Below are 25320 nucleotides of genomic sequence, written 5' to 3'. Positions count from 1 at the left end.
TCCAATTGTCCACTGTAGACACAAAAATCACAGCATTTACTAACCAGTGACTGAGAAAATCCATTCTCCTCAACACAGTCTCCTGCAGCTTCAAGCAAAACAACTAACTTCATAGCAACATTTGATAAATGCAGCAATTCGAAACTTAAGAAGGTCTGACAGTGAAGGGTCTAAGCAGGCATTGCAATGGCAAACTGACATTGTAATGACAAAAGTCTCGTAAGAAATACTGTACATAAGAGGAAGCAGTTCAGCCATTCTAGCCTGTTTGGTTTTTATCAGCCAATTAATTTGAAGATCTCATCCAAAGTTGGAATCACCTACAATTCTTTTTTTCTTTAACAGAGAAAATAAAGGGGAGAGAGAGAATATACTGTATGTGGTGCAATGAAAATCTCCAGCACCTGATCTCCGATCAGCTATTCTCTCCTGGATACTGTCCCATTGAAAGCCACTCAAGATCTGACTTCCTTTGCCACCCTTACTCTCTTCAACCATGGATTTCATCTTGAGCCTTGTGTCACTCTCAGAGAACAATCTCACCACTTCTTCTTCAACAGTATTCATAGAATCCCCCACTCTTTACCAGCTAGTCTTTATCATTCTACAGCTTCCTGGTACCTTCCCCCCTTGGCTACTGTATGTCTCTCAGCTGGCCTGCCTTTCAGCACTATTAGCCCACCCCACAATTCTGCTGCTTGCTTTGTCTTTTCTCTTCCATGCAACTGAAAACCCTAGTTTTTCCCTCCATTTAAAGTATCTCAACCACTCAGTTTCTTGTCCCTCCCTGTACTGGTATGAAGAACACCAGTAGTGTGCTGGACTGTGTTTGCTGCTCAGTGCCATCCTTGTGAAAGTTTACTGTGACATGTCACAGAGAGAGCAGAGGGAAGAGCAGTAAAGTTAGACAGCAAGATGAGGTCTGTCCTAAAGGCAGCATATTTTAGATCAGCTTTAGCCATGCCTCCTGGAGCCTGAGCTAAGTAAGAGCATGTGAAGAGTGGTATTTGCATCTCTAGTGACACAAGCAGCAAGCTTGTGCTGTGCTGTGCTGTACTGTGCTGTGCGGCACAGCTAAGCACGGCATCAGTAACAAAGGGAATACTGAGACATGTTCAAATAAACATACCAGGTTATTCTTGGGCACCAGACAGGTAGAGTAAAAGGTAAGTGAGTGATATACAGTAGTTCTGAATTTGTAAATTACATTACATTTGCAAGCATCATCTTCTTTTGCATTTTTAAGTGTGAAAATATTTTGTCAGGGTCAATCTCCAACCCATTTAAGTGGATTTTGGAACTGTAAATATAAAAAGAAGCTTGATAGGATTTTATAATGTTAGAATAAATGCTTCACTCCAGGAAGAATGATGAAATCAGGAATCATGATTCACTTTAGCATCCACTGACATTATTGTAGACTGGTGCCAACAAAGCAGCTTCACAGAAGACAGCAATGCACATAGCGTAAATATTTAATAAAGTAAGGATTTGAAATGTTCACTTTTAATTCTCTTATCTGCTCCAAATGAAACATTGTTTCATTACTGAAATTATGATATTTTGGTCTGATAAGTGATGCAAATCCGATTTAGCAAGTACAAAAGCACCAGAGAGAATCGCGCCAGTGGATGAGTCTTATAACTACTTTCATCGGAGACGATGGCAATAAAACCCACAGAAAGCACCAGTAAGCCATGCTTACCACCTTAGACAGCTGTCAGATGTGCTGTAATGAGAACTAAGAGAATTAGTCTCAATTCAGCGCATTGTCGAATTAAGGAACATAAGCCAGAAAAACAAACTACATAGAAGGGACCCATCATCTTGTAGATCGAGCGACTCGGCACAAATCATAAGATGGCATGAACCACAGCTCGTAAACACAAGACAGTATTACAGAGCACAGCTCTTTTCTAATCCTTAGCTTACACATTGTAATTCCTAATGGAGGAAAGGCAAAAGGGCTCAGGCTGTATTCGATGGCCCTGAAGATGTGCAGTTTTATTTTACAGAGTGAGATGAAAACACTTTTCAGGGGTATTCAGCAATCCTGCTTTAGAATTCCAGGTGCATGAGCTGTTCAGTAGTTTTCTATAATCTTCCATCCATCCATTTTTATGTACTACAAGGGAGGGAGCAGGGGAGCATGTTTGTGTTTATAAATAAAACATTTTGGGACATGTTTGGGAAAGTTTATTCCAAATACTCCAAATTGTCTTACTGATCTTGTTGGCACAACACATACAGTATTAGGAAGGGAAACACTATTAGTTTTTAAAACATTTTCCAAAATGTTAAACCTCCTATCTATTGTTTAGTGATTTCAATGAAATTTAATTTTGAAATGCCTGTTTTTTAGATCATTTTTCTGCAGAACTGCTAGAATCTATTTTTTTACATTGTGGCACCCGTGACTTTAGTTTCTTGTTTTTTTTAAATAACTTCTTTCTCTATACTGTACACACACACAGTGTACTGAAGTGCTGTTCATGAGCTGCCAATATCACATATAAAGCTGCTCAACTTTAATTATATCTTTAGTTCAGAGTTGTACGAAGATACATCAGCATAGCTGGGTTTCAGAAACTGGAAAATCTACTTTATTTTATTAATATTTGAACACACTAAACTATTCAAGAACTAATTACTCAAAATGAGAATATTCTTATTATCCCTCCTGAGCTAATGAGATCTGAAAGCAGATCTGAATACACCTGGATAATAGGAGCTGTTTGTAATATCAAGTCACACAGCCTTGTTACTAAAGTTCGCACTCTTGGCTTTCTTCAACAAAATTGGAATGAGATCCTTGGAGCACCTGAGTGAGCCTCCACTTGTTTCTGACCTTAATATTCTTTTGGTATTAACCCATGGAAGCTTCTATAGAATATGTGTTTCTAAACCTAATCATTGCTTAAATGTTAAATTAAAAAATTATCCTTTGAAGGAAGTATTAGTGAGTACTGTAAATATGGGCATGCACATAAATCAAATTCAGAGAATATTAATACAGACAAGCCTTTGAAAACCTATTGTTCATCAGAAAAATACCTCATGCTGTTGAACTGAGACACAAAGTCCTTTGACTAACATGCACACTTAATTAGCAATGAACTGCCAAACATAATTAATTCTCAATAGTTAAATAAGTATCATCAGAGCAGCATAAATAACTAAATGCATAGAACCAGTGTTGAAATAATCCACATTGTCTTGTACAATGCATTATTGCACTTATTGAACAAATTTATTTTTGTTAATCCCTTCCATAGACATCGGTGCTCTTCAAAAACAGTTCTCCTCTACAGAGATTCAAAATAAACACCTAGTCTTAACAGAATGTGGATTGTCACATTCTGTCACATCTGGTGCAGATGTTAGTAAATGAATAGAGAGACTGAGAAAAAATTACAGAGTATTTAACTGAAGGTCTGAAGCTAGTTTAAGGGTGACTAGCTTTTGATGACCTTTAGGAGGAGTCCTTGAATCCTAGTGAAAGGATGCAGAGGAAAAGGTCTACGTAAACATGGCCAAGAGAGGCAGGAAAGGGAACCATTGGCTTGGAGAGACTTTTCATCCTCGTTGCTCTGATGTGCCCCTGAAACAGCCCACCAGAATTAACCTCTACTTTGTTCCCATGCCAGGGGATATAGTTCTGAAATAAATCTTGTCTGCTAGCTTCAGCAACAGTCATTTATTAAAGGCTATACACAAACATGAAATGTCATGTGTCTAAGAAGAAAGCGAGACAACAACTTGCTTTACAATTTCCTGTAAGTGAAATTTAGATCAAGATAAGCTGTAGATGTGTGTAACCTACTGACTAAAGCACCAAGTTAATTTATAATCATACTTCATGCATTTATTAATGTCTCACATTCAACAGGGTGAACAAGCTTATCCTGATATCCAACTTCACCTCTAAATAATTAAAAATCTTGGGGTTGTAAAGTCAGTACCTATTATTTTTTCAACTCTATAGTGCTTTCATAAACACCTTAATTATAAGATCAAGTGCTAGTATTATTTCTGATGTGAAGATTTGATGTCCCTTACACAAACAGATATACAGTATAGTTAAATATTTTTATTTTTCTGTATTTTCATCATGTTTTTCATGTTCTTTTGTCATTACTGTCAGATGTATTCTGCTATATATATATAACTTTTAAAAAATGTGATTGTTATGTACATATCAATATACATGTCAATCTACATAATCATGATTTCTCGATGATTTATGTTTGTAATTTGTGTAGGATTTTAGACACATTTTCAAATGCAAAACTGTCAATAGACCTTATTCCAGTGTCATCATTTCTTATGAATCACATGCAAAATATTTCCAATTTCTATATTCTCTTCATCAGACTTTTAAACAAATTTCCTAAATAATTACAAATCATCCCCAGTCCCATGGATGTCAGCCCTCAGAAATTGTCCAATATTGTCCAGGAATGCCAATGTGGGAAAAACTTCATGCGGCCGGACATCTGAATCATGGACAATAATTTTGACACAAGATCTCTTTCCAACCCCAAAACCCAGTTCTGCCGGACCTTTTTATGGGCAACCATAAAAATGCAAACACAATAACAGAACAAAAAAAAGTGAAAACTTGTTATTCAGAAGCACCTTTTCTAAAACTCGATCATTTTTCACAAGCGGTTTGTACAGTTTCTGAGAGGAAAGAAAGTCAAGCCACAGTACAAGGAGAATAGTGCATCTTGAAGCAAATCTTAGCCCTAAGTCTTGTCCTGTTGCCACCCCATAACAGGGAGCATGAAATGCCCAAATGATGACTAGTTTCCCACAGCCTTCCAAACTCATTCTTTCTGAAGGAACCCCAGTAGCTTCATACGTCTCTAACACATATTAATAGTTGAACAGGGCTTCTAACCTGAAGGCAAAGAGGAAAGGTAGCTGTTGCTGCTTAATTCAAAGACCAGTGTAGTTCTGCTAGGCAATTTCCGCAGAGACTGGCGGCTGCAATCGACCGCAGTACAAAGTCAATATACTTTTCCCAAGCAAGAGGAAGGTGAAGGCAGGTTACTTTTTTGTACTTAAACCCCTTTATTTGTTAAGGGAAAAAAAAGATTTTCTTTCTTCCTTATACATTTTTTAAAGAGGTTAAAGCTGGAAATGAAAACCATCAGAAATTCACATTCAATTTAGCTTCATGCCATCTTGTAGAGGCAAAACCCTACGAAGCAGGACTAATCAATGATTTTTTCTTTTCCTTCCCCAAAGGCAATAATAACTTATTTAAAAGAACATTTGAATCTACCTAATGAAATGGAAAATCGGGGGGAAATGGGGATCTCTTACTCAAGGGGATATCCTTCCCTTAAAATGGTTTTCATGTCTTTATCACTGACATTTACAATTTTACTTAAATGCCACCAGGACGTTTACATGGCACATTTATTTGAAAGTGCCCCTGCTACTCAGCCTTTCAGAAACATAAATAGTTACAGGCTAAGTGCTTCTCAACTGTACCAGAGCCAAGCTTTACAATAATTTCCTTTCAAATTATAAGGAAAAGTATCAAAGCTTAACAGCACATTACAGTAATGCAACATTAAAACAGTTCTGCAAAAGCAAGATCCATATAGACCAAGTTTAAAAAGTACTATCATGGGATTATGTGTTCAGAATGCTGTCTGGATTACTAGTGGAGGACCACAACAGCCCAGTGGGGGGGTGGGGGGGGGGGTAGTGGACAGTAATGTTCATTAGTTCTAAGCTATCTGAGAAGTCTTAAATATGCTTAGCCTCTAAGCTTTTTGCTGGTGCAAATGTATCTAATACTTATGCTAAGTGACAGCAGAACTTTGAGATTAATACCTACAGTATATCTATCTAAACTCCTCTTCAAAAAAGATTTGGCCATTCTCAGTACTTTTCCCTCATTCCTTCAACCAATTCCAACTAACAGTGTTATTCCATTGGCAATCCTTAAAACAGAATCTGTGATGCAGAACTCTAATATTGTCTAATGCTTCACGTGAATATCTGTAAAACTGAGATGCTGCACACCTGCAGCAATACAGAAACTTTAATTTTGTGCTGGAACATGGCTCAAAAGTTGATTCGGTGCTAATCCTTTCATGAGACAACCTGGTGGAAAAGGATACATGTACAGTATGTGGACCATAAAATGTGGGAACCTAAGGTGGCATTAAGCATAAAACAACATGGCATCTGTTGTCCTGCTGTACTATAATCAGCAATAAAAGTTTTGCGTTTTAGTGCATTGACCTCCAATTGAATTGGATCAGAGTAAATCTGAAAAGTGACATCAAGTGCTGAAATGCCAAGGTTACCAAAGCTCCATAGTGCTCTTAGAAAGAAAAGGGTAAAGGGAACATCCAGCAGAGCAGATGTGAATCCTGTCTGCTTCCCGGCAGAGCAGGGACAGATTGATGCTTCTTTCCCAAGCACAGCTGTCTTTCCTCACCTCCTCTATTAGAAACACAGAGCTCAAAGTCAAGCTTTATTGCCCTAAAATTACCATTCTCCCACACAAGCACAAAGTGAACACAAATCTCCGGTAAGTTGCTGGTAATTAACTCATGGCATAAAATAGGTACAGTAGATTCTATTGCATACTGTATGACAGTTAAATGCATGTTTATTCATTGTAATTTAAGCAATTTTAAAGAAACAAATAGGACACATATAGTATATACTGTATATACAGTACAGTAAACTAATTTAGAATGCTGATGTAATTACCCCACCTGTTTCTATTACTAGGGTTTCTGTTGAGCTCACATGTAACTCACTCACAACTAAGTGAGATAAACATTTTTTTCAGGCTTTCACAAGTTCTGAAAGCAGAGCCATCCAGCCAATTCTTGTGAATTCACTTAGAATTATTATGGTAATAGTAAAGCTTCTCTCTGTTATCACATAAAAGCTTTGTTGATGTTTCCTGAATATTATGTAGTACACACTGAAATAAATCAATGTACTAAACTAAACCTGGATAACATCTATGTATTAATTGATCCGTATTGCATTTTATAGCAAAATAATAGCACTATTTTTTAAATCCTATAACGATTTGAGCTGTATCAGGAACCTTGGCCTGGTGTTATAAATATACTTTTCAGGAAGAAGAAATTGATTTTCTTTAGTGTTCACAATTATTATCTCATGTTACTAAAGGCATAGAATTGTAAAGACACAGTAATTTCTAGCAGGGCTGTGCATTTTCCACAGATGCATTCCCTCATCACTGAATTGTTTTTTGATTAGTTCCAGTTAAATCTGCAAATTTAATATAGGCTCAATTCATAATCACTAAATTATTCTCTGATCTTGTATTATGTACATTGCCTTATTTCTGTCAGAACTGATGAACAATTATCAAATCAAGCACTTGATGAATGAAACTGGCATTTATGCAGTTCAGAAGTGGCTGAGCCCAGTGAACTCCTGCTCCTGCCTATTTTACTTGCTGTGAAAGGAGACAGAATTAATGTCTTAAAAAATAAAAATCATCTGTGAGCCTTTAAAAAATGTGAATGGTAACTACATGTGGTGTTCAAAAGTGCTCCCAGAAGAAACAGAAAAAAAGTTGCTAATTGACCTGCTCTCCCCAAAATAGAGAAATATATATTCCCATTTTTGTTTGGATCTTGCAAGGACTTTGACATTAGAAATTTATAAATACAAAATTGACAGACAATGGCTCCAATAAGTTTTTTGGAAAACAGTGGGGCTGATTAACAACTTGTTATCAATACATCATCTCAAAGAGCTTAACTTTGAGGGGGTCACATCACACATATACTGTCACCAAAAATGTTTTCAAGTGTTAGTTTAGAAATCATTTCCTTACAGTTCTTCAGCACACTGCTTGCATTCTGAGACAGAAAAGCCATCATCATCTGCCTCCATGCATCATGATGGATTTCAGAAGCTGCTTTTTTCTGTCTCTGCGTGAATGACTCATGGCAACTAATGAGCAACCCAGCATCATTAAAATTCTAAATCCAAAGTTCAGTGGTTGATATGAATAAGGGAGGTGTTTAAAGACTGCTAGAAGGAGTCAATGATTGGTATGCTGTACAGCGATTTCTGTTTAATGCCATCAATTCTAGCCTTTTTTAAAATCAAAACAGATAGGAGATTGAATTCCTATCTACAGAGATATCCATCACTAAGGTACTTTTGTCAGTGGTGGAGTGGTGTGTGTGTGTATGTGTGTGTCAGGGGGTTCCAAACACAAAAAGAGGTACTGTTGCTTTCAAGGCAGCATGTCACCGGAGAGCATGAGAGCTATCGGTAGATTTAGCAGCAGTGTTCAGATTAAGAATGTGTCAATTTATGGCTGACTTGAAAGCCCATCTGCATGACGGCACAGTTTAAAAGGGAGGCCACTTAAGAGTCCATCTGAACATAGAAATTTGCTAATGAATTCAACACAAGAACTGTTGTCAAAAAATCTCATGTCGTCTCCTTAATAAAACCATTGAAATTTGTACTTTCGATTTCAGTTTAAAAATAGTTTTTAATGTAAAAGTAAAAGTTATTTGATCTTTCCTTAAGTTATCATAGGACAGCACTTTTTTAGAATTCTGTGTTTACACCTGAATATAACAGTGCAATTTTGTTTTCAAGGAATTTTAAAAACAGCAGGTTTAAACACTCCTTGAAATTGCTACACAATATTGTGTTCATAATTATCTTCAGTAAAATATTAAAAAATCAAAAGCTATAACCATACAGGAAGTCTTCATAGTGCATTGTACAAGTTTTCATCCCTTGATTTCAGTTCTATGACTTAATTATAAGTTCTACTCACAAGCCTTATCCATAACTGATTTTACATAAGTTCTAAACATACAGAGAATTACTCTGAATTATAAAAATATAATTATTCATTATATTTATAAAGAAAATATTTTGATTAGTGAAAAACCATTTTAGAACCCTATAATGATAATTAACACTAAATATACATAGCATACACAGTAAAAATAAATTAAACATTTAATACATTTCTAAATACTGTATTTGAAATGTAATTATCCTACTTTGTATTTATCACTTATCACAAATAAAACATGACTGCAATACAGGTTATTCACAATTTTCAGCAAAAAAGCACAAGGGGATACTCTAGATGGAGGATGCGGCAGAGAACAGAGCTTGAGAATAAAGCAAGTCTAAATGTAAAATGGAGTCCTGATGAATGCTGGTGGTGACAAATTACTGTTACTCCTCGCCTTTCATCAACGGAAGTAACTCCCCACTCTACCTGCTCTTTATGTATCTAATGCAAACTTTTCTTGAACCTTTTATCATGGGAGGCTTTATCAAATTTGACAGAAAAGTCAAATTTCTGTATGACAAGAAAGAAAAAGCAGAGGTCCTAATATGAAACCCTGTGGTACTCCACTAATTATTTAGAATTTCAGTAAGGTCAGTAATTGTTGACCAAGAGATTGAAATACAATTCAGTTAGTTCCAAGGTTCTCCAGAAACCTTTCCTTCCAAAGCACCAGATTTCAAAATATTATCTATTTATATTTATTTAAAGAGAAATTCTTCCCCTGTTCCTAAAGTATCTACATTATATTTTTAAAATATTTCCTACTTTGGAAAGAGTAATCATGTGCTACAATTACATCTGCAGCAATTTTAAAACAATGTCAAAAAGGGGACACTGTCAAGATACTGTGTGTGTTTTTGTGATGTTTATGCAAGAAAAGCTGTCAGGTTTGTCAATGGTTTTAAGCATGTCTTTAAAAGACATTTAGCTCTGCTGAGCTATTTACACATTGGGATACATACCCACTTCATATTGTGAAAGATGAACTCCTTTTCAACTAAAATGCCCAGAACACAAACAAGCAAGACAGATAACAAATAAATATTTGAAAGACACTTTAAAGTAAGTTTAAAACAAAAAGGTACATTCACTAAAACACAAACACAATCTTTTATAAATTGAAAGATTTAATAAGCATTTTAATTCATGCACAAGTATTCATCTTCAATGATTTGGTGATTCTGACTTAATGCAATTAGTTTGTGCTCAAAGATTAATTTCATCTTTGGAAGCATGGTACAGTATTAAAATAGTGTGTGTCTCAAGCCATTATCTCTAATGAAATCTGACAATTTAATTTGTAATCTGTCTTAGTTCCTGAGGGAAGGAGGCAGTGAAATCACTTAAAGTTTAACTAAGTAGTATGTTGAATATATAACTTTAAAGGTTACACTATTCATACCTACAGTATAAAGCATATTTGATCATATTCTTATTTTAGACCTATCAATGTTGATACAGCTTGGCTTTATCCATTGAATATAGGTTTGCTTCTTTTCATATTTTATTTTCTAAAACACACAAATTACTGTAACAAATCACCTATTAATTATTTTTATAACCAGTTTTGACACTTGCTAATTGCATTTTTAGTTTGGCCAGAGGGTGGTAACGTGATGTGATAATTTTTGATTATTTTATTAATTATGTGTTAAGTTTCATGTGTTAAATAGTTTTAAAGCCTCAAATCACTTTAATGTAATTAAACTGGAAGAGGTGTTTTGCTGTGTTCTGATACATTAGTAAAAATAAGTCAGATTTATTCAATCAAATGCTCACAGTTTTTTGAATATCATTAGTAAATGTCTTAGTGGATTTTGGTTGTGCTATTAACTTTTAGCAGCTCAAAACAAAGTCAGTGTCTGAGGGATCAGATGCACTAAATAGTGAAGAAGTTGAAATGAGTGATTTAATATTCTGTAGAATAAAAAAGAATAATGTTTCTGTTATTCTGTATGAATCTATGTTTGTAAACAGGCAAACCCACTTATCCCTTTACATAGAAATAAATGGGAAATAAACCTAAAGATGCAATAAATTAAACTCGTTACTTTAACGCAGAATTACCTAATCCCTGAAGATGATTACTTCTGGAAGTGAATTAAAACACTTCTTAAACCTTTGGATATTTTAACTATAACATATTGTTTGAACATCAGTAAATGTAATTGTTTTAAATTACCGTTTCAATCTTTACTTATTCTCTAGTCTATTTGTTTGTACTGCGGTGATTTGAGGTGCCTAAATATGTGGCACCAGCAGTACTTACATTGTGTAGGAGAAAGTAATAGGTTTATTCCATGCTGAAAAAAAGAAGAAGAAAGAGAACACAACGTTTCGGCCGTGGAGCCTTCTTCAGGTGTGAGAGAGACAGGGCAGTAGGCAGAGGTAAAGTAGCGGGAGAACAAAGGTTGGGAGGGAGGAGGAGTGAGAGGCGGGAGCAGGGGACAGAAAGAGAGGCCAATCAAGAGGTGTGAAGTAAGAATCCTTAGAATCCTTAGTAAGAATCCTCACAGTTCCTTAGGTTACGACGATTATGCAGCGACGACATCGACTTCGAGAACCAAGCCCTCGAAATGTACTCATTTTTCATCAACAGAGGATACCCCAGCAGTGTGATTGACAGGGCCCTTGCCCGAGCCAAAAACACCCCCCGGATCATCAACCCGATCAGGAACTCCCGCCGTAACAACCGCATTCCTTTGGTGCTTCCTTAACACCCTAACACACTTTCTATCCCCAGGACCATTAACCAAAACTTTTCCATCCTACAGGATGATCCCTCCATTGGGACCCTCTTTTCTGATCGCCCTATCATCTCATATCGCCGACCACCTAATCTGCGTAACCTCCTTGTTCACAGCTCCCTTGACCGCCCTCAACAACCATCCACACCAGGCACTTTCCCTTGCAACAGAGCTCGCTGTATCACCTGCAAATACACAGCCACCACCACACTCATTCAAGGCCCCTCAGGACAATTCCGGATCACCCAGACAGCATCTTGTACCTCCAGCAACCTTATTTACTGTATCTCTTGCAGTAAATGCCCAGCCATCTACATTGGAGAAACAGGAAGGAGACTCGGAGACCGTTTCAGAGAACACGTCAGGGCTGTAAAGATTAAAGATCTCTCCAAGCCCATTGTTTCTCATTTCACCTCTGACGGCCACGACCACTCTAATCTCTCTGTCTATGTTCTCAAAGACGGTTTTCCGAACTCATACATCAGAAAGACCACCGAAACTAAAATTATTCTGCAGCTAGGATCACACCTTCTCCCTTCCCTTAACGACAGACTACTGTTCTTTTAAATTTTCTCCATTCATTGGAAGTTTCATTTCACACCTCTCTGCACCCATTCTGACTTCACACCTCTTGATTGGCCTCTCTTTCTGTCCCCTGCTCCCGCCTCTCACTCCTCCTCCCTCCCAACTTTTGTTCTCCCGCTACTTTACCTCTGCCTACTGCCCTGTCTCTCTCACACCTGAAGAAGGCTCCACGGCCGAAACGTTGTGTTCTCTTTCTTCTTCTTTTTTTCAGCATGGAATAAACCTATTACTTGTTCCTTTGCAGCCTACGCATGCTGACGCAGCTACCCACCTGAACTACTTACATTGTGTAGTTGTGCTTATATATGCCTTCTCAATGACATCTACTGTAGTTGTGCTGTGGGCACATTTAACAAAGCGCTATCTTAACAAATGCATGGCTTTTATTCTCTCAGATGTGTTGAATTTGCAGATACTGTATGTTTGTAGAGATTAAAGAATTGTGATGGCGTATATTTAGGACAATACAAAGTCCAACTTCAATTCACCTGCAAGTTTTTAAACAAGTTACAAAACTTGGTATTCAACCACAGGAGAAAGAGATTTTGAGAAAACAACAAATATTGAGTTCATAATTTTTAAAAGGCAAGCAGGTCATGTTTTTAACCTAATCTTAGCATCAGTTCAACATATACAAAACAGCAGCATCTAAATACACTAAGATATTTTAGGAGACTTTCTTATTTTTCAAAATAGCCATTGAATTTCATTTCCCATGGTTACTCTTTTCACACATTACGGAAAATAAATCTGCAAGGTTTCCTGGTCTTGACTGGAGAATAGACGAAATATCAAAACTTTACTCTTTACCCTGGGCAGAACTGCTAAGAATTTAGTTAGATAGTCTGTTAAAATAATCTGAGTATGCCGTAAATTAAATTGATTCTCATCACTGTACAGTATGTGCATTTTTCTGTAAACTGCAACCAAGAGATTAAAATGAGATCTGCAGCCACATGGCCTTAAAGCCTGTTCATATTGCATGAGCTGAACACACCTCTGTTTGTTTAACATTTGGAAAGCTTCACATAAATTTTAATTAGCACTCGATGAGGTGAAATTGGATGAGTAAGATTAGTCTTCCCTCTGAGCTCCTTTAGGCCAGTGCAGAGAGAGGCGTACAGTTCTGTCTCAGAGTTTCCACCTTTAATGGAATGAGCTTATCTAAAGTTATGTTCTAGATGTGTTCTGCAACTCGTGTCAATGAACTTAATATGTAATGTTATATTCAAGCTTGTCAAAATTCTATTTGTCTTGATAGTAATGAAAGTATTTCCTACCCCGTTACCCTGTTTTAGTATACGACCAAGGCCATAGGCCATGCTGTCCTATAGGTGTGGTGCTGTATACTGGTAAGCTGCCATGCAGCACCACAAGGTGCAGAGTTGGTACTATGAGATATTGAAGGGTTAAAAGTACAACAATGGCATGTGATGCATTATTCTCCCTCAAAAAATAGAAAATAAAATGGTTTAAATAAGATGAAACAGTTACATAGTGTAAGTTGCTGAATCCCAACTGTACAAAAAGGAGTTATGATTACTCACAAAGAAATTATTTCCATATCCAAAGAGAAAAAACGATTGTCTAAAAAAAGGGAGCTTATATATTTTTCTCCTCTAGTCTCTTAATCTTTCCTTACCTTGCGGACTCCTCTACCCCTGTCTTCTCCATAGTTAGTCCCCAGGATTTCAAAATGAATGTTGGGGTTTGTTCCATTTTCATTAAACTCTAGGAAGCTTGTCAAGCCACTGACTCCACCCTGGAATTCAGAAACAGAGGTAATCATCAAATAAAATCTGATTTATTATTTCTTAAAATGTTTTCTTGATTTTCAAGAGACATGAGACCTTAGCAAAATCCTTTCAGAATGTTTTCTACTTCGGCAAAATAAAAGTCAACATGAGTCAATGTACCCTTTTTTCCTTACAGACCTTTCCTAAATAAAACGGGTAGTCCAATTTAATCATCACCAATATTTTACATTTCAAATGCCTTGCAGTATATGTAGCTTGAGGGAAATGGCTTACAGTTTCCCCTCCTCATAGAAATTCTGGATATTCTTTACAATTTGCTTTGCTTCTATTCTATTCATACTGTATAGTCTTCTTATCTGCATATAATACATATAATTTAATTTGCCATTTCTCAGCTAGATTCTGTAATCTGTTTGAATCCTTTAGGATTTTCATTGCTGTTGAGTGTTTCAATAATTTCGCTTCACCTGCAAATCTGACAAGTCTGCTAATGATAACAGAATCCTGGACACACATATAGATAAAAACAACATTGATTCTGAGTAATCCACCCAATACTTACTACACAGAGTGCTTCACCCCAATAAAATGGAATTTACAGTATCTCAGATGTCTCAAACTCCTTGCTTTCTATCCATCATGTAATTCTGCTATACATACCAAGATCCCCTGGCCGTATTTATAAGAAAAGGGGGTTAACCTCATTGTCCTGGCTAAAATCCACTCTGGGTTTTCACAGTAAGGCTTCTACAGTATAAAGCTCCCTGTAATTCAAAAGGTGGAGCAGTATCTTACTTCTCCCTCCTCCCCCTTCACTTCTGCTGGGCAGTGGGATTGTTGTTAGAGAATGTCTGCAGGATAATGTGGTCCCCTCCCATTATGTAAAATTGCGATCCTTAGGGATACAAAGTGCTATATAAATGCAAAGATTTATTAATTGCTCTCCTTTTTTCTTTCGCTAGCATCTACATAGAAAAATGCATTTTTTGCCTTAATTTTTTTCAATGAGGTGCAATTACAAAAGACATTTTGTTAATCTTTTATTCCTGATTTTCCATAACGAAGCCTATTAAAGCCTATCTGCACTCAGTGTTTTGAAATTTGATTAATAATAACAGAGTGGAAAACACAATACCACATTTACTTCTGATGAAACATCCCTCCACTCATTATCAATAAGCTGCTTATCCTGGACGGGCTCATTGCAAGCCAGAGCTTGTCCAGGGAGTATGGGCTGAACTGAGAGGACAAGACTGCACCTCCCCATATGGGATGATAGCCACTGCAGGACTATGGAGAAAGGGACAATTGAAAATGACCAATCAAACTAGGCCAGCGTGCGTTTAGGAGGTGACAGGAAATCAACGCACCCAGAGATAAACCATGGAAACAGGGAGAGAATGTGCAAACTCCAAACAGAGGAAACACAGCCTGTCAGAATTGAATCCAGGACCCTGGCACTGTGAACCAGTACCACTCGCTGCTAAACTGTCATCTAACCCTGTAATAATAATTAAAAATTATTACTGTTAATCTGAATTTTCTATTACTCACTGTTGCGGAGAAAGCTTACGAGCATGCAAGAGAAAAACTCTTAAAATAATTTCCCCAATTTTGTATTGCCCTTAGTATCATAGGAAATGACCTAGCATTCTTGACTTTTATGGGGTATTAAGTGGAGATAGGTCAGGCAGATGGCCCAAATACAGGCACAGAAATAATTAGTATGTCTATATACAAATAGTCTATGCATTTCTGTTTGGAAAAACACAGTGTTCCTGTGGGGAGAGCAAATATTTACCATTATGTGTGGGAAAATAGCATCTTGTTCTAGCTCAGCTAGCTTAATTATGTTCATCCCAAGTGACTCACTGATTTATTTATTTTTTTTGCTTTACTGATTTTTGCAATCCTCCCCAACCAAGCACACACCCAAGTCTCCTCTGGCTGATTATTTACATTTACAAACACGTTATTCCTTTCAAGTACATTTCAGACTTCTTTGGAGAAGATATAAAGACGTTTATAGTACTGCAGGATATGTATTAATCAACAACAGATTAAATTCTACAACACTGAGGAGAGCACTGTGTTTAAATACTATGTATTGTCAAGTCTGAGAAATCTTTAAGAGTCTTATTTACCAGGAGCTGGGTATTTATAGTGATTTAAATATGCCCTAGTTCACAAGGAATTTTGCTGCTCTTTATCCTAAAAAGTCATTGTATACAGAAATTGCACAGCAGTTCAGTTAAAGTATACCCATCCCTCAATTTAAACACACAGCTGGTTTACATATTTTCTCTATAATGAAGCTTTGCATTCTATAATGAAGCAAAGCAATTTTTGTCATAACTAAGACATGATCTTGTCAGCTAAACAGAAGACACCATGCTCAAAATGTTACCTTCCATAACACAGTTCCTCCGTGTGTCTCCTTAATTAGAATTTCTAGACATTTTTTATCTTGCCTGTGTTTTTGATCGTGGTACTAGTAATTATCATAAACAAGCATCTGTGCTCATTCTTAATTCAGTGCTCTGTTAGGGCAAAAATAAGTATAATCGAATAATTTTCTGGACTAATGGAAAGAATCAGAATGTTTACATATGAAGAGCAGTAATGACAATTTTCTCTTCAGTTTATGAATTTTCACTTTGGAAACATGTGACCTCCAGTACAACAAGGGCCTACGATAAGTCATAGCCTTTGTCTCAAAAAGCAACTTTAAAATAACAGCTATCAAGCACGTTTAGCATCAAATCTGTGAAAAGGAAGGAAAATTACCACTTTCTTCAATATCTGATCTCATTAAATTCTAATGCTGCAATTATTTTATTACCTGACTGCCTTTACCACAGGCAGTCACAGGCTGTGATTCCAACATTTGGCTTGACAATCACTAATGCAGAGAGACTGCCTTCAGCTATTGCAGGAAACCTTGTCGCATTGTTTGACCTTGGAGAGCTGTAACCTGTCATTTTCCCCCTCATTTTTCTTTTATTCGTTTTTCAGTCCACATCTACAAAGCCATGTTTTGCTGTGCAGTTTACATGAAGCTCAAAGCTCTGAGAAATCACAAATCACAGAGCTAAAATTTGAGAGGTGTACCCAGTGTCTTCAGAATAGTGGTACGGCCAGCAGTGAGCTTCTTGAAATTCAGAAGCTCATCTTTTTCTTCCTGCCATGAAGGGTCATAAAGGGCCCTGTTAGGATAAAGACTCAAAACCTTGCCCGAAGCAGAGATCAAGGAGAACAGAGACTGAAGGCAGAGCTGCGTGTTTTCGGTTGTTATATATTGTTTTAATTAACCAGAGCACTCGCATTTCCTTTTATCAGCTACAATACGGCGTTAATGTCAGGGACGGATTTAAGCCCCCTTGTATAACAAGTGCGGCTTTCAAAAACATTAATGAAACATGGATGCAAAATCAATTATTTCTACTTAATATGGAGTATATACAGTACTATTGCTTTATAAGCAAAATCACTGAAGTTCTGTTATTCATTTTCATATCAAAAATTGTATTATTATTACTGTTGTTGTTGTTGTTTGGGTGTGGATTTAGGACTGACAGTAGGAGAATTGTGTGTGTGTGTACAGAATCAACGCCTCATCTTTTATTGTTAACACTGGCTCCTTAGAATCCTTCAAGAAGTACAGTATCTGGGTAAGATTTTCAAACTGCCAACAGATAAGTGATCACGCTCCTTATCTTTATACTGTACATGAAAACCTTGTCACATTTAACATCAAAGTGCCTTGTTCTCTTCTTGCGGTTTGTAGGTAGGAGGCTGTTTTTCTTAAACAAATACCAAGGTTTTTAGATAGTGTTCATTTGCGATTAAGAAGAAGGAATGGTTCACATCCTGTTTTGGGCCTCCTGTGTTTCAGGAGACAAGTCAAAAGTGAATTAATCGTACCTTTTTCACCGTATCTAACATGGACCGTCCGCCCTGCCAAGGCTTGGAGTTTTTGCGGATGCAGGTCAGGCTAGCCATACTGTGCCATTTTCTGTCCTCCAGTTTCTTATGGAAGGCATTAGCCAGTAACAGAACTGTGTCGTAGATGTAGCGGTTTGTAATCTAGAAAACAAGGAGGAAAAAAATTCATGAAAATTAAAACTAAATAATACTAAAATAATAAAATCTTCTTAAATCCATATAAACAGTTAATGTCCCAGTAACTGCTGCCTAAATAGTGATGAGACGCCAAGGTAAGAGGCAATGGGTCAGTTTATTAACAAGTGAATATATTTCTTGTAAACACAAATTAAAAATCTTTGTCAATGTAAATGCAGAAATGTCATTGTTACCATTACCCAATTCCTTACACAGATCATTTATCTACACGGGGCAGTGTGGTGGCTCTGTGGCTAAGGATCTGGGCCTGTGGCTGCAGGGTTGCCGGTTTGTATGAATCCTCCTCCGTTGGGCCCCTGAGCAAGGCCATTGACCCCAACTGCTCCAGGGGTGTCGTATAAATGGCTGACCCTGCGCTCTAACCCCAAGCTTCTCTCCCTGTCTGTGTCTCATTGAGAGCAAGTTGGGGTATGTGAAAAGACAAATTCATAATAAAAGAAATTGTATATGGCCAATAAAGTGATCTTATTTACAATACAAAAAGCCTGAGAGGAAGGTGCATGAAATATTACTTATATTAATAACTGAGGAAAGTCTGATACTCCTTTTATCATGAATGTTAGTCTGAGCTAAAGACGTTCTATAACTTTCTATAACATATGGACATGTTAAGCCAGACCATATTATTAGTGAGACATTTTTGTATTTCCAGGGGATGTGAAGTAATCAATCACTTGGCATATGTACAGCACAAGATGGAAGTCTGGTGAACCAAAATACAGGGTGTTTTGTTATCTGTCAGGGAAATATGGCACTCACCCAGACACGGAAATGCAAAACACCTTCAAGCTTTCTTTTTCATTACATCTTCAAAATAAAAACACCTTACAGATCCTTTTTCAGATTGTCATAAGAACATAGATATTTATGAAATGACACCAAAGGACCACTTACTGTAAGTTTCAGTGTGTGTGGTCATGAGTTAAGGTGCATAAAACTGAATTTACAGTAGTAAAACTCTAGGACCTCTTTACTCAGGAATCAGTTTATTTGTAAACCAAATATTAAACCATTACCTTTAATTACCTTTAATTTAAATTACAAATACATATTTAATATAATATCTTTTAAGAAATCTAATTATATTAAAATTGATTACACTGTGTAATATATACATCAGTTCATGATTTAACCAATACACCTTTTTGGTTAGAAATGCTGTAACTGTGGTTTATAAAATCATCTTCCTGAAGACTAGTTATAAGTTTTCTAATCTTGATAAAGACACCTTTACAGTGTACTGCATTTGTAACCCTGGGGAGTGACATTCTAATGTATACAGTATGTTTATGAATTCCCATTCATCAGTTCTACAGAAAACTGTTAAAAACACAACACTTTCCAATTAGAAATAGAATATGAATGGGTGTGACAAATTCAGCAATACATACACTGAGCAATCCACCCTAAGTAGAGCAGTTCATGGTTTGTTAATAGACCTGATTTGTCTAACAAATTACTCCTCAACCTGCCTCCAAAGGAATCTTTTTATGCTTCACCAGCCAACGTCAGCCCCCCAGAGATTACAAATATGTTTATTTAATTATTTGCTGTGGGAATATTAAATAGGTTCAGCAGTGAAAGCATACCCGGTGTTTGCCTGACCTGCAGGCTGTTTTGCTGATAGTAGTTTACAAAGTCCCTCTTTCTCTTCTGTGGCTGTAATGAAGCTATACAGGCAGAAGGAGCTGTCTGCATATTTTCTGTATTGGCCACTAAATTTTTACCACCCAGACACTGACAACTATTCAATCCACCATAAATCCTGCCTAAAGCATGCCACCATGAAGGCTGCCAATAAGCTTTAGAGACCTTGCCAGTGCTCCAAATTCATGGCCCTTGGACAGCAAGAGCCCAGAGATGGCACAGTCAGCATTCTAAACTTTTGTGCCAGCTGTAGGTTGTTCAAATTCATGCCATCTGAGACATCTAAGGCAGGTCTAAAGTATAGCTGCACTGGGAGGCTTAACAAGCTAACTTGGAGAGCTCATCAATCACGATGATGAAATATCCATAACCTAGCTTTGAGTGATAAAGCTCTTCTGTAAAGCAGTGTTTATGTTGACACTTTTCAGATGAGATCACTGGTGGCTTGGATCCACAGTCACTCCTCTGCCATTCTGTCTGATCGCAGGCACATGTTTGTTCAAACAGAAAGGGGAGTGCAGCAGATATGCATGCCAGTATAAGGAGCAGAGACATATGCTGCCCCATTTAGTTTTCAAAGCAGGATTTTTAACACTCCATCACTGTCTCAGAACTAAGTGCCAGGTGTATCCAGGAATCTGAGCCAGTGAAATTTACACCACAGCCCGCCACAGAAAACAAGCACCTGTTAGCAATAACCAATTAACAGGTGGTTCACATAAGATAATTTTCTACAAAACATTTTTGCAAAGTCATCTTTAAAATTAAATTAGTTTACTTATGTTTTATTATACAGTATAACACATTTAGATGAAAACCAAAGGGATTCCATAAGACGAGGCTTTCAATTTCAAACCTTCCATTCAAACAATAAAACTTAAAACAAGACAGAATACTGGAAATACAGAAGAAAAAAACTATGCTTGAAATTTTCATTATGTATTCTAAAAAAATAAAATAATATAGTCGTTTACAGTTAATGAAAGAATTCAAGGCTAAAGGATTGCTGTAACCTTGGCACAGACCCAAGATGAAACAGGCAGAGCAATATAAATCTTACAGAATATAGTAATTACCAGTATCAATCCCAAACTTAACACATTGTCATCAGCTATCCCTCACCGTCAAGGATGGTTCTCTTCCTTGAACACAAAGAAAGAGGCCAGAATGGGATCTATACTCTCTCTGGCAGCTTGAGCAGGGAAATACCAGGTTGTACTTTGCAATCTGATCGTGACAATCCTTTGACACTTTGCTTTGCTTCCTCATTCTGACATCTTTGTGTAGAAAAATGCTGGACTTCCTCCAGGATAGTCCACCATCTGGATCAGTCACAGGCCATGGTCTCCTGGGAGTTCATATCAATGTTGCATTTTTTCAATATTTGCTTTTACCACTTCTTTGAAATGCTTCTTCTATCCTGGGGTGTGATTCCCTTGACTAAGCTGGAAGAAAACTTCATTCTTTGAGAGCTAAGTATCTGATATTATATATCCAGTAAGGTCTCGAGAACTGCAAATTTAACATTTGCAAATTTGCTTAATCACAATTTGGCCTGGCTGAAAGGGTCTTGAAAAGGGTATGGAAACCTAGTCAAAAGTTGTTAAGCTCAACTTTCAAATTAGCCGTGCAATGGAATAGGATCATGAACTAAATCTAGCTACTGAGTGAGCCTGCCCCGTCCCTTGCCAAAGTACCCACTGACCAGCTTCTGTATCTCAACACGATCTTATTTTTGTATTGTAATGAACACTGTAATGACAGGCTGGAGATGACTTTACAGACTCACTGACAGTTTTATTTCCCCTTTCTTTAAAGTGAGGCGTATAAATCATTGAGCAGGGCAGACAGAGAGGGAAAGTGCAGGTATCCACTGGATGCAGAGGAGGGATTCATGTTTATTTTAGCTGATGACTATAAGTTTGTGAATACAGTTGTTTGTATTAGTTGATCAATGTTATTTTAATTAATTTAAGGCTAATGTATTAGTACTATAATTCTCATATAGGGAGGGTTAGCCACACATTTTTCTTTTAGCCACACATACTACATACTGTAGTGCATTATGCTATGGTATAGGGGTGCAATTAGTTATTGTATATGCGAACTATTTGCGATCATTCTCTGCACCAAACCCTCACTAACTGCTTGGGACAGAGGACTGATTTCAATAACTCTTTTCTCCCACCAAATATGTAAAATCCCTAGCAAACAGCTTTGGTGTTCCTAGCTGCAGTACTGTAACTCCCAGTCAATAAAGGCTTGGTGTGACAGTTACAGTAGGAGAGAGAGGTAGTGCAGACAGTTACAGTATATTTTCTTAATGCAGGAGGAACCACCAGTGGGCAAGAAGAGAATGATGCTCTGTTTCATGAAGCATTAAGTGCTCTTCTGTTACGATCCCTGCCTCCCGGCAACGGAGGAGGCAGAAGTAGGCGTAGCCCCTATCCAATTAGTTCACCTATTAGCTTTCCCATTCACCACCACACCCCCGTCTCATCCTACTTAAACACCTGTCCTTCCCTACCTCGTTGCTCAGTATTGGTTTTTCCCTTCAAGTTTCCCGGTTGCGCTACTCCTACTCCTACTCCTACCCTGTGTTCGTCTTGGCTTTCGGTTTGCGGCTTTTCCCTTTGGACTTCGGCTTTTCGGATCTCGGTTTGGTTTGGTTACTTTCGCTCTGTTTCGGATCACTGGCTACCCCTGGATTATCGGATTGCTCTACTGACTACGACTTCGGATCGCGCTTCGGCTTCGGTACTCGTTCCCTTTCGGATATCTGGCTTCCCCTGGACTCTCGGCTCGTTTCTACGATTACGGCTTGCTTTCAGATTACGGCTTGGCTTTGTTCGCTCCTGCAAGTGGGTTCACTCACTGGTTCGGTCCCTCGTACCGAATCCCTAACACTTCCCATTATGCGCCTCTCACTTTCCTGCATTTTGTTGCCCCCAATAATTACAAATCCAGAATAAAACAAAAATGAAAATTAGATTTGATAGAAATAATAAAAAATACCCAAAATATAAAGTGGGAGTTTAAGTTTCTGGTTGAAAACCACGGCCCTTTCCTCAGTTCAGATCATGCCTGGACAGTATTTAACGGTATTCATGTACTGGTCACTCAACTTGAAAAATAAAAAGTAAAGCATTAATCTTTTGAATTATGATTTAACATCTAGAATTCAAAATTTAAAGTAATGCTTTTTAACTATGATTTAAATCCAAAACCATTTTTTTCCTCATTGTGGTAAAAATATCATGGTACAATATGTGTCTTTGATCAGAAACAAGACTCTAAAGTAGTAGATGTAAGACTGTGATTATTTTTCTCCCCCTGGGTCACTAAGAAAGCTTAGCTCTTCTTAGACACAGAAGGAGGGAAATAAAATGCTATAGTGTAATTAGCTTGTAGAGTAATAAACAGTGAATTGTGCTAAAGTGGATAGGCAGGTTAGGCAGGGCAATGATGTTTTCTCCACCTTGGAGATTTTATATATCCAGTATTCACCAAGGGATGTGCTAAAGAAACCTAAAAGTTAGGCTTTTGCTTAGTTCAGATAAATAGGGTCGATCCGCAGTCACAACAAGCAGGTCTTCCAAAACCAAACATCACTAAAACACAATGTCTTCCATGCAGAAAAATTCTATTTTTATGTGGAATTACTGATGATTTTACAATGAAGTTAAGGACTCTAGGCAAACTCAAAGGCTGCACTACAGAGGAAAGTCAGTTTTGAAATAATCGATCCAGTTTTGATTTAGGTGAACTGGCATCTGAGTTTCGCAAGAGTGCTGCAATGACTGGGGCGACTGCAGTTTATTAACCAAGAACAGTATGAAGAACCGAAAATTACAGTGAATGCAATTTTACATGTTGAAAAAAAAACAAGAGCAACAACAATTTCAGTCATGAATTTGGATAGTGCTCAAAAAGCATATTTCAGCTACTTTCTGCTAACTGGAGATCACTTTCAGAAGATGCTGACTTGTCAAAAAAAAAAAGATTCCACAAAATAATGCAATTCTATGCTTTTCATGATTTGAATTCTAAATTGAAGTGCCAGCACCTTCTATCACATGCCATGCATGACCAGAAAATGACATGACATGTTCTATTGTAAAATGGGGTTCAAAGAACGAAACCTAGGAATCTTCGGGAGGTGCGAAAAAACAGGAACACACAGCAAAAATGTGTATGGATGCTCCACAGCATGGAGCATGCAAAATACATACAGACAAGGACCCAAGGGCAGAATTTAACCATGGGCCCTGGAGCTCTGAGGTAGCATGCCTACCAGCCTTGCCACTCCTCAATACCATAAATGACAATATCACCAACTTTGAACGGTTGTAAACATTAGTTAATAGTCATGTATGGATTCATTAAGACCAAGTTCTCGTTTTCTTCCTTGACTTACTCTAAACATTCTTCCAACTCATTAAAATAATCAATTATTTTTAAAGCTCTGAATCACAGGGCTTATTGTTCTCATAATAGACACAATAATAAGCTTTGACTGTTTCCAATATATCTGCAGTCATCCATGACTGAAAAATAGAAAGCAAATTAACACTCATATTTTTCAGTTGTTAAAAATGCAAATTCTTAAACACAAACAAAACAGCTGCATTTATTATGGGTGTATTTAGTGCACATCATCATTTAACTGAGAAATGAATATATTTGAAAGAACCTGGGAATTGCTTATTTAACTTCTGAAACATACTGTACTGTAAAAGTGCAGTAAACGCTATCACTTTAGCTTGAAATGAGCTATGATTTAGGTATTAAACATCTTGAAGGGCACACAAAAATAACCTTAAACATTTACTGCAAACTCAACAAGGAAAGTGGGACTGGAGAGCAACAAAGAAAAGTTTAGTTTTTTGGAAAACAAAATAAACAAGTGATACAGTACTCCTCTGCACAGAGCAGCAAACGTAAGCAATTATAGGTGCTTACAACTAATTTAAGAAGTTGCTAATTGAGGCATTTACGTAAATATCTACAGCATACTGCATTCAAAGGACCAAGATGGACTGGATGGCTTTTCCTCTTGTCTGCATCTTTTTCTATGTTTTGAAAATCTGGTTTGGCAGTGGCATTAGTTTGCAGCAGACCTCCAACAAGGCCTCTGCAGGACTACAGCAGTCCACTCACCAGTCACCCTAAATGTATCTTGCTGTGATGAAATGCATCAAGGATGTTTTAAAAGCAAGTGGCTTTTATTCTAACAGTGAGCTCTGTTATGGTCATGTCTATAGAAACAGAAGAAGGTAAAGAAATGGAGAGGAAGCTCTATCTATCCTGGTCTTGCCAGCATATTCTGATAGGTCTAATTACTCTGTTACATACTGTAGGTGAACATCCAAAGATCAGTCAGTTAAAGTCAGTACCTTCAAAACACAATACTATGTCGTAGGATTCTAGCATTTGTATATATTGTATTGATTGTACAGTTTGTACAGATTTTACATTATAATTAAGATAAATGCAGCATGCTGGCACACTACTAATATATATTCAGTTACTATCCAAACAGTCCAAATTTTAATGTCTGGAAAAATAAGATGAGGCACAGCAATATAGATCA

General features: G+C 37.2%; 1 protein-coding gene across 1 annotated transcript in view; it reads right to left on the bottom strand.

Annotated features, from left to right (window-relative positions):
- grid2 (glutamate receptor, ionotropic, delta 2) overlaps positions 1 to 25320 on the bottom strand; it is a 226683-nt gene that overhangs the window by 133597 nt on the left and 67766 nt on the right. Inside the window, exons 7-8 of the mRNA XM_088911157.1 lie at positions 17862 to 18023; positions 13823 to 13942 (exon numbers count right to left, since the gene is read on the bottom strand). Coding sequence (XP_088767283.1) covers positions 13823 to 13942; positions 17862 to 18023 — 282 coding nt within the window. The remainder of the gene's footprint in view (positions 1 to 13822; positions 13943 to 17861; positions 18024 to 25320) is intronic.

Source organism: Atractosteus spatula, chromosome 3 (assembly GCF_055471065.1).
Source record: "Atractosteus spatula isolate fAtrSpa1 chromosome 3, fAtrSpa1.hap1, whole genome shotgun sequence".
NCBI lineage: Eukaryota > Metazoa > Chordata > Actinopteri > Semionotiformes > Lepisosteidae > Atractosteus > Atractosteus spatula.
The sequence above is the reverse complement of the archived record's forward strand: the minus strand, read 5'-3'. Positions and strand labels throughout refer to the sequence as shown.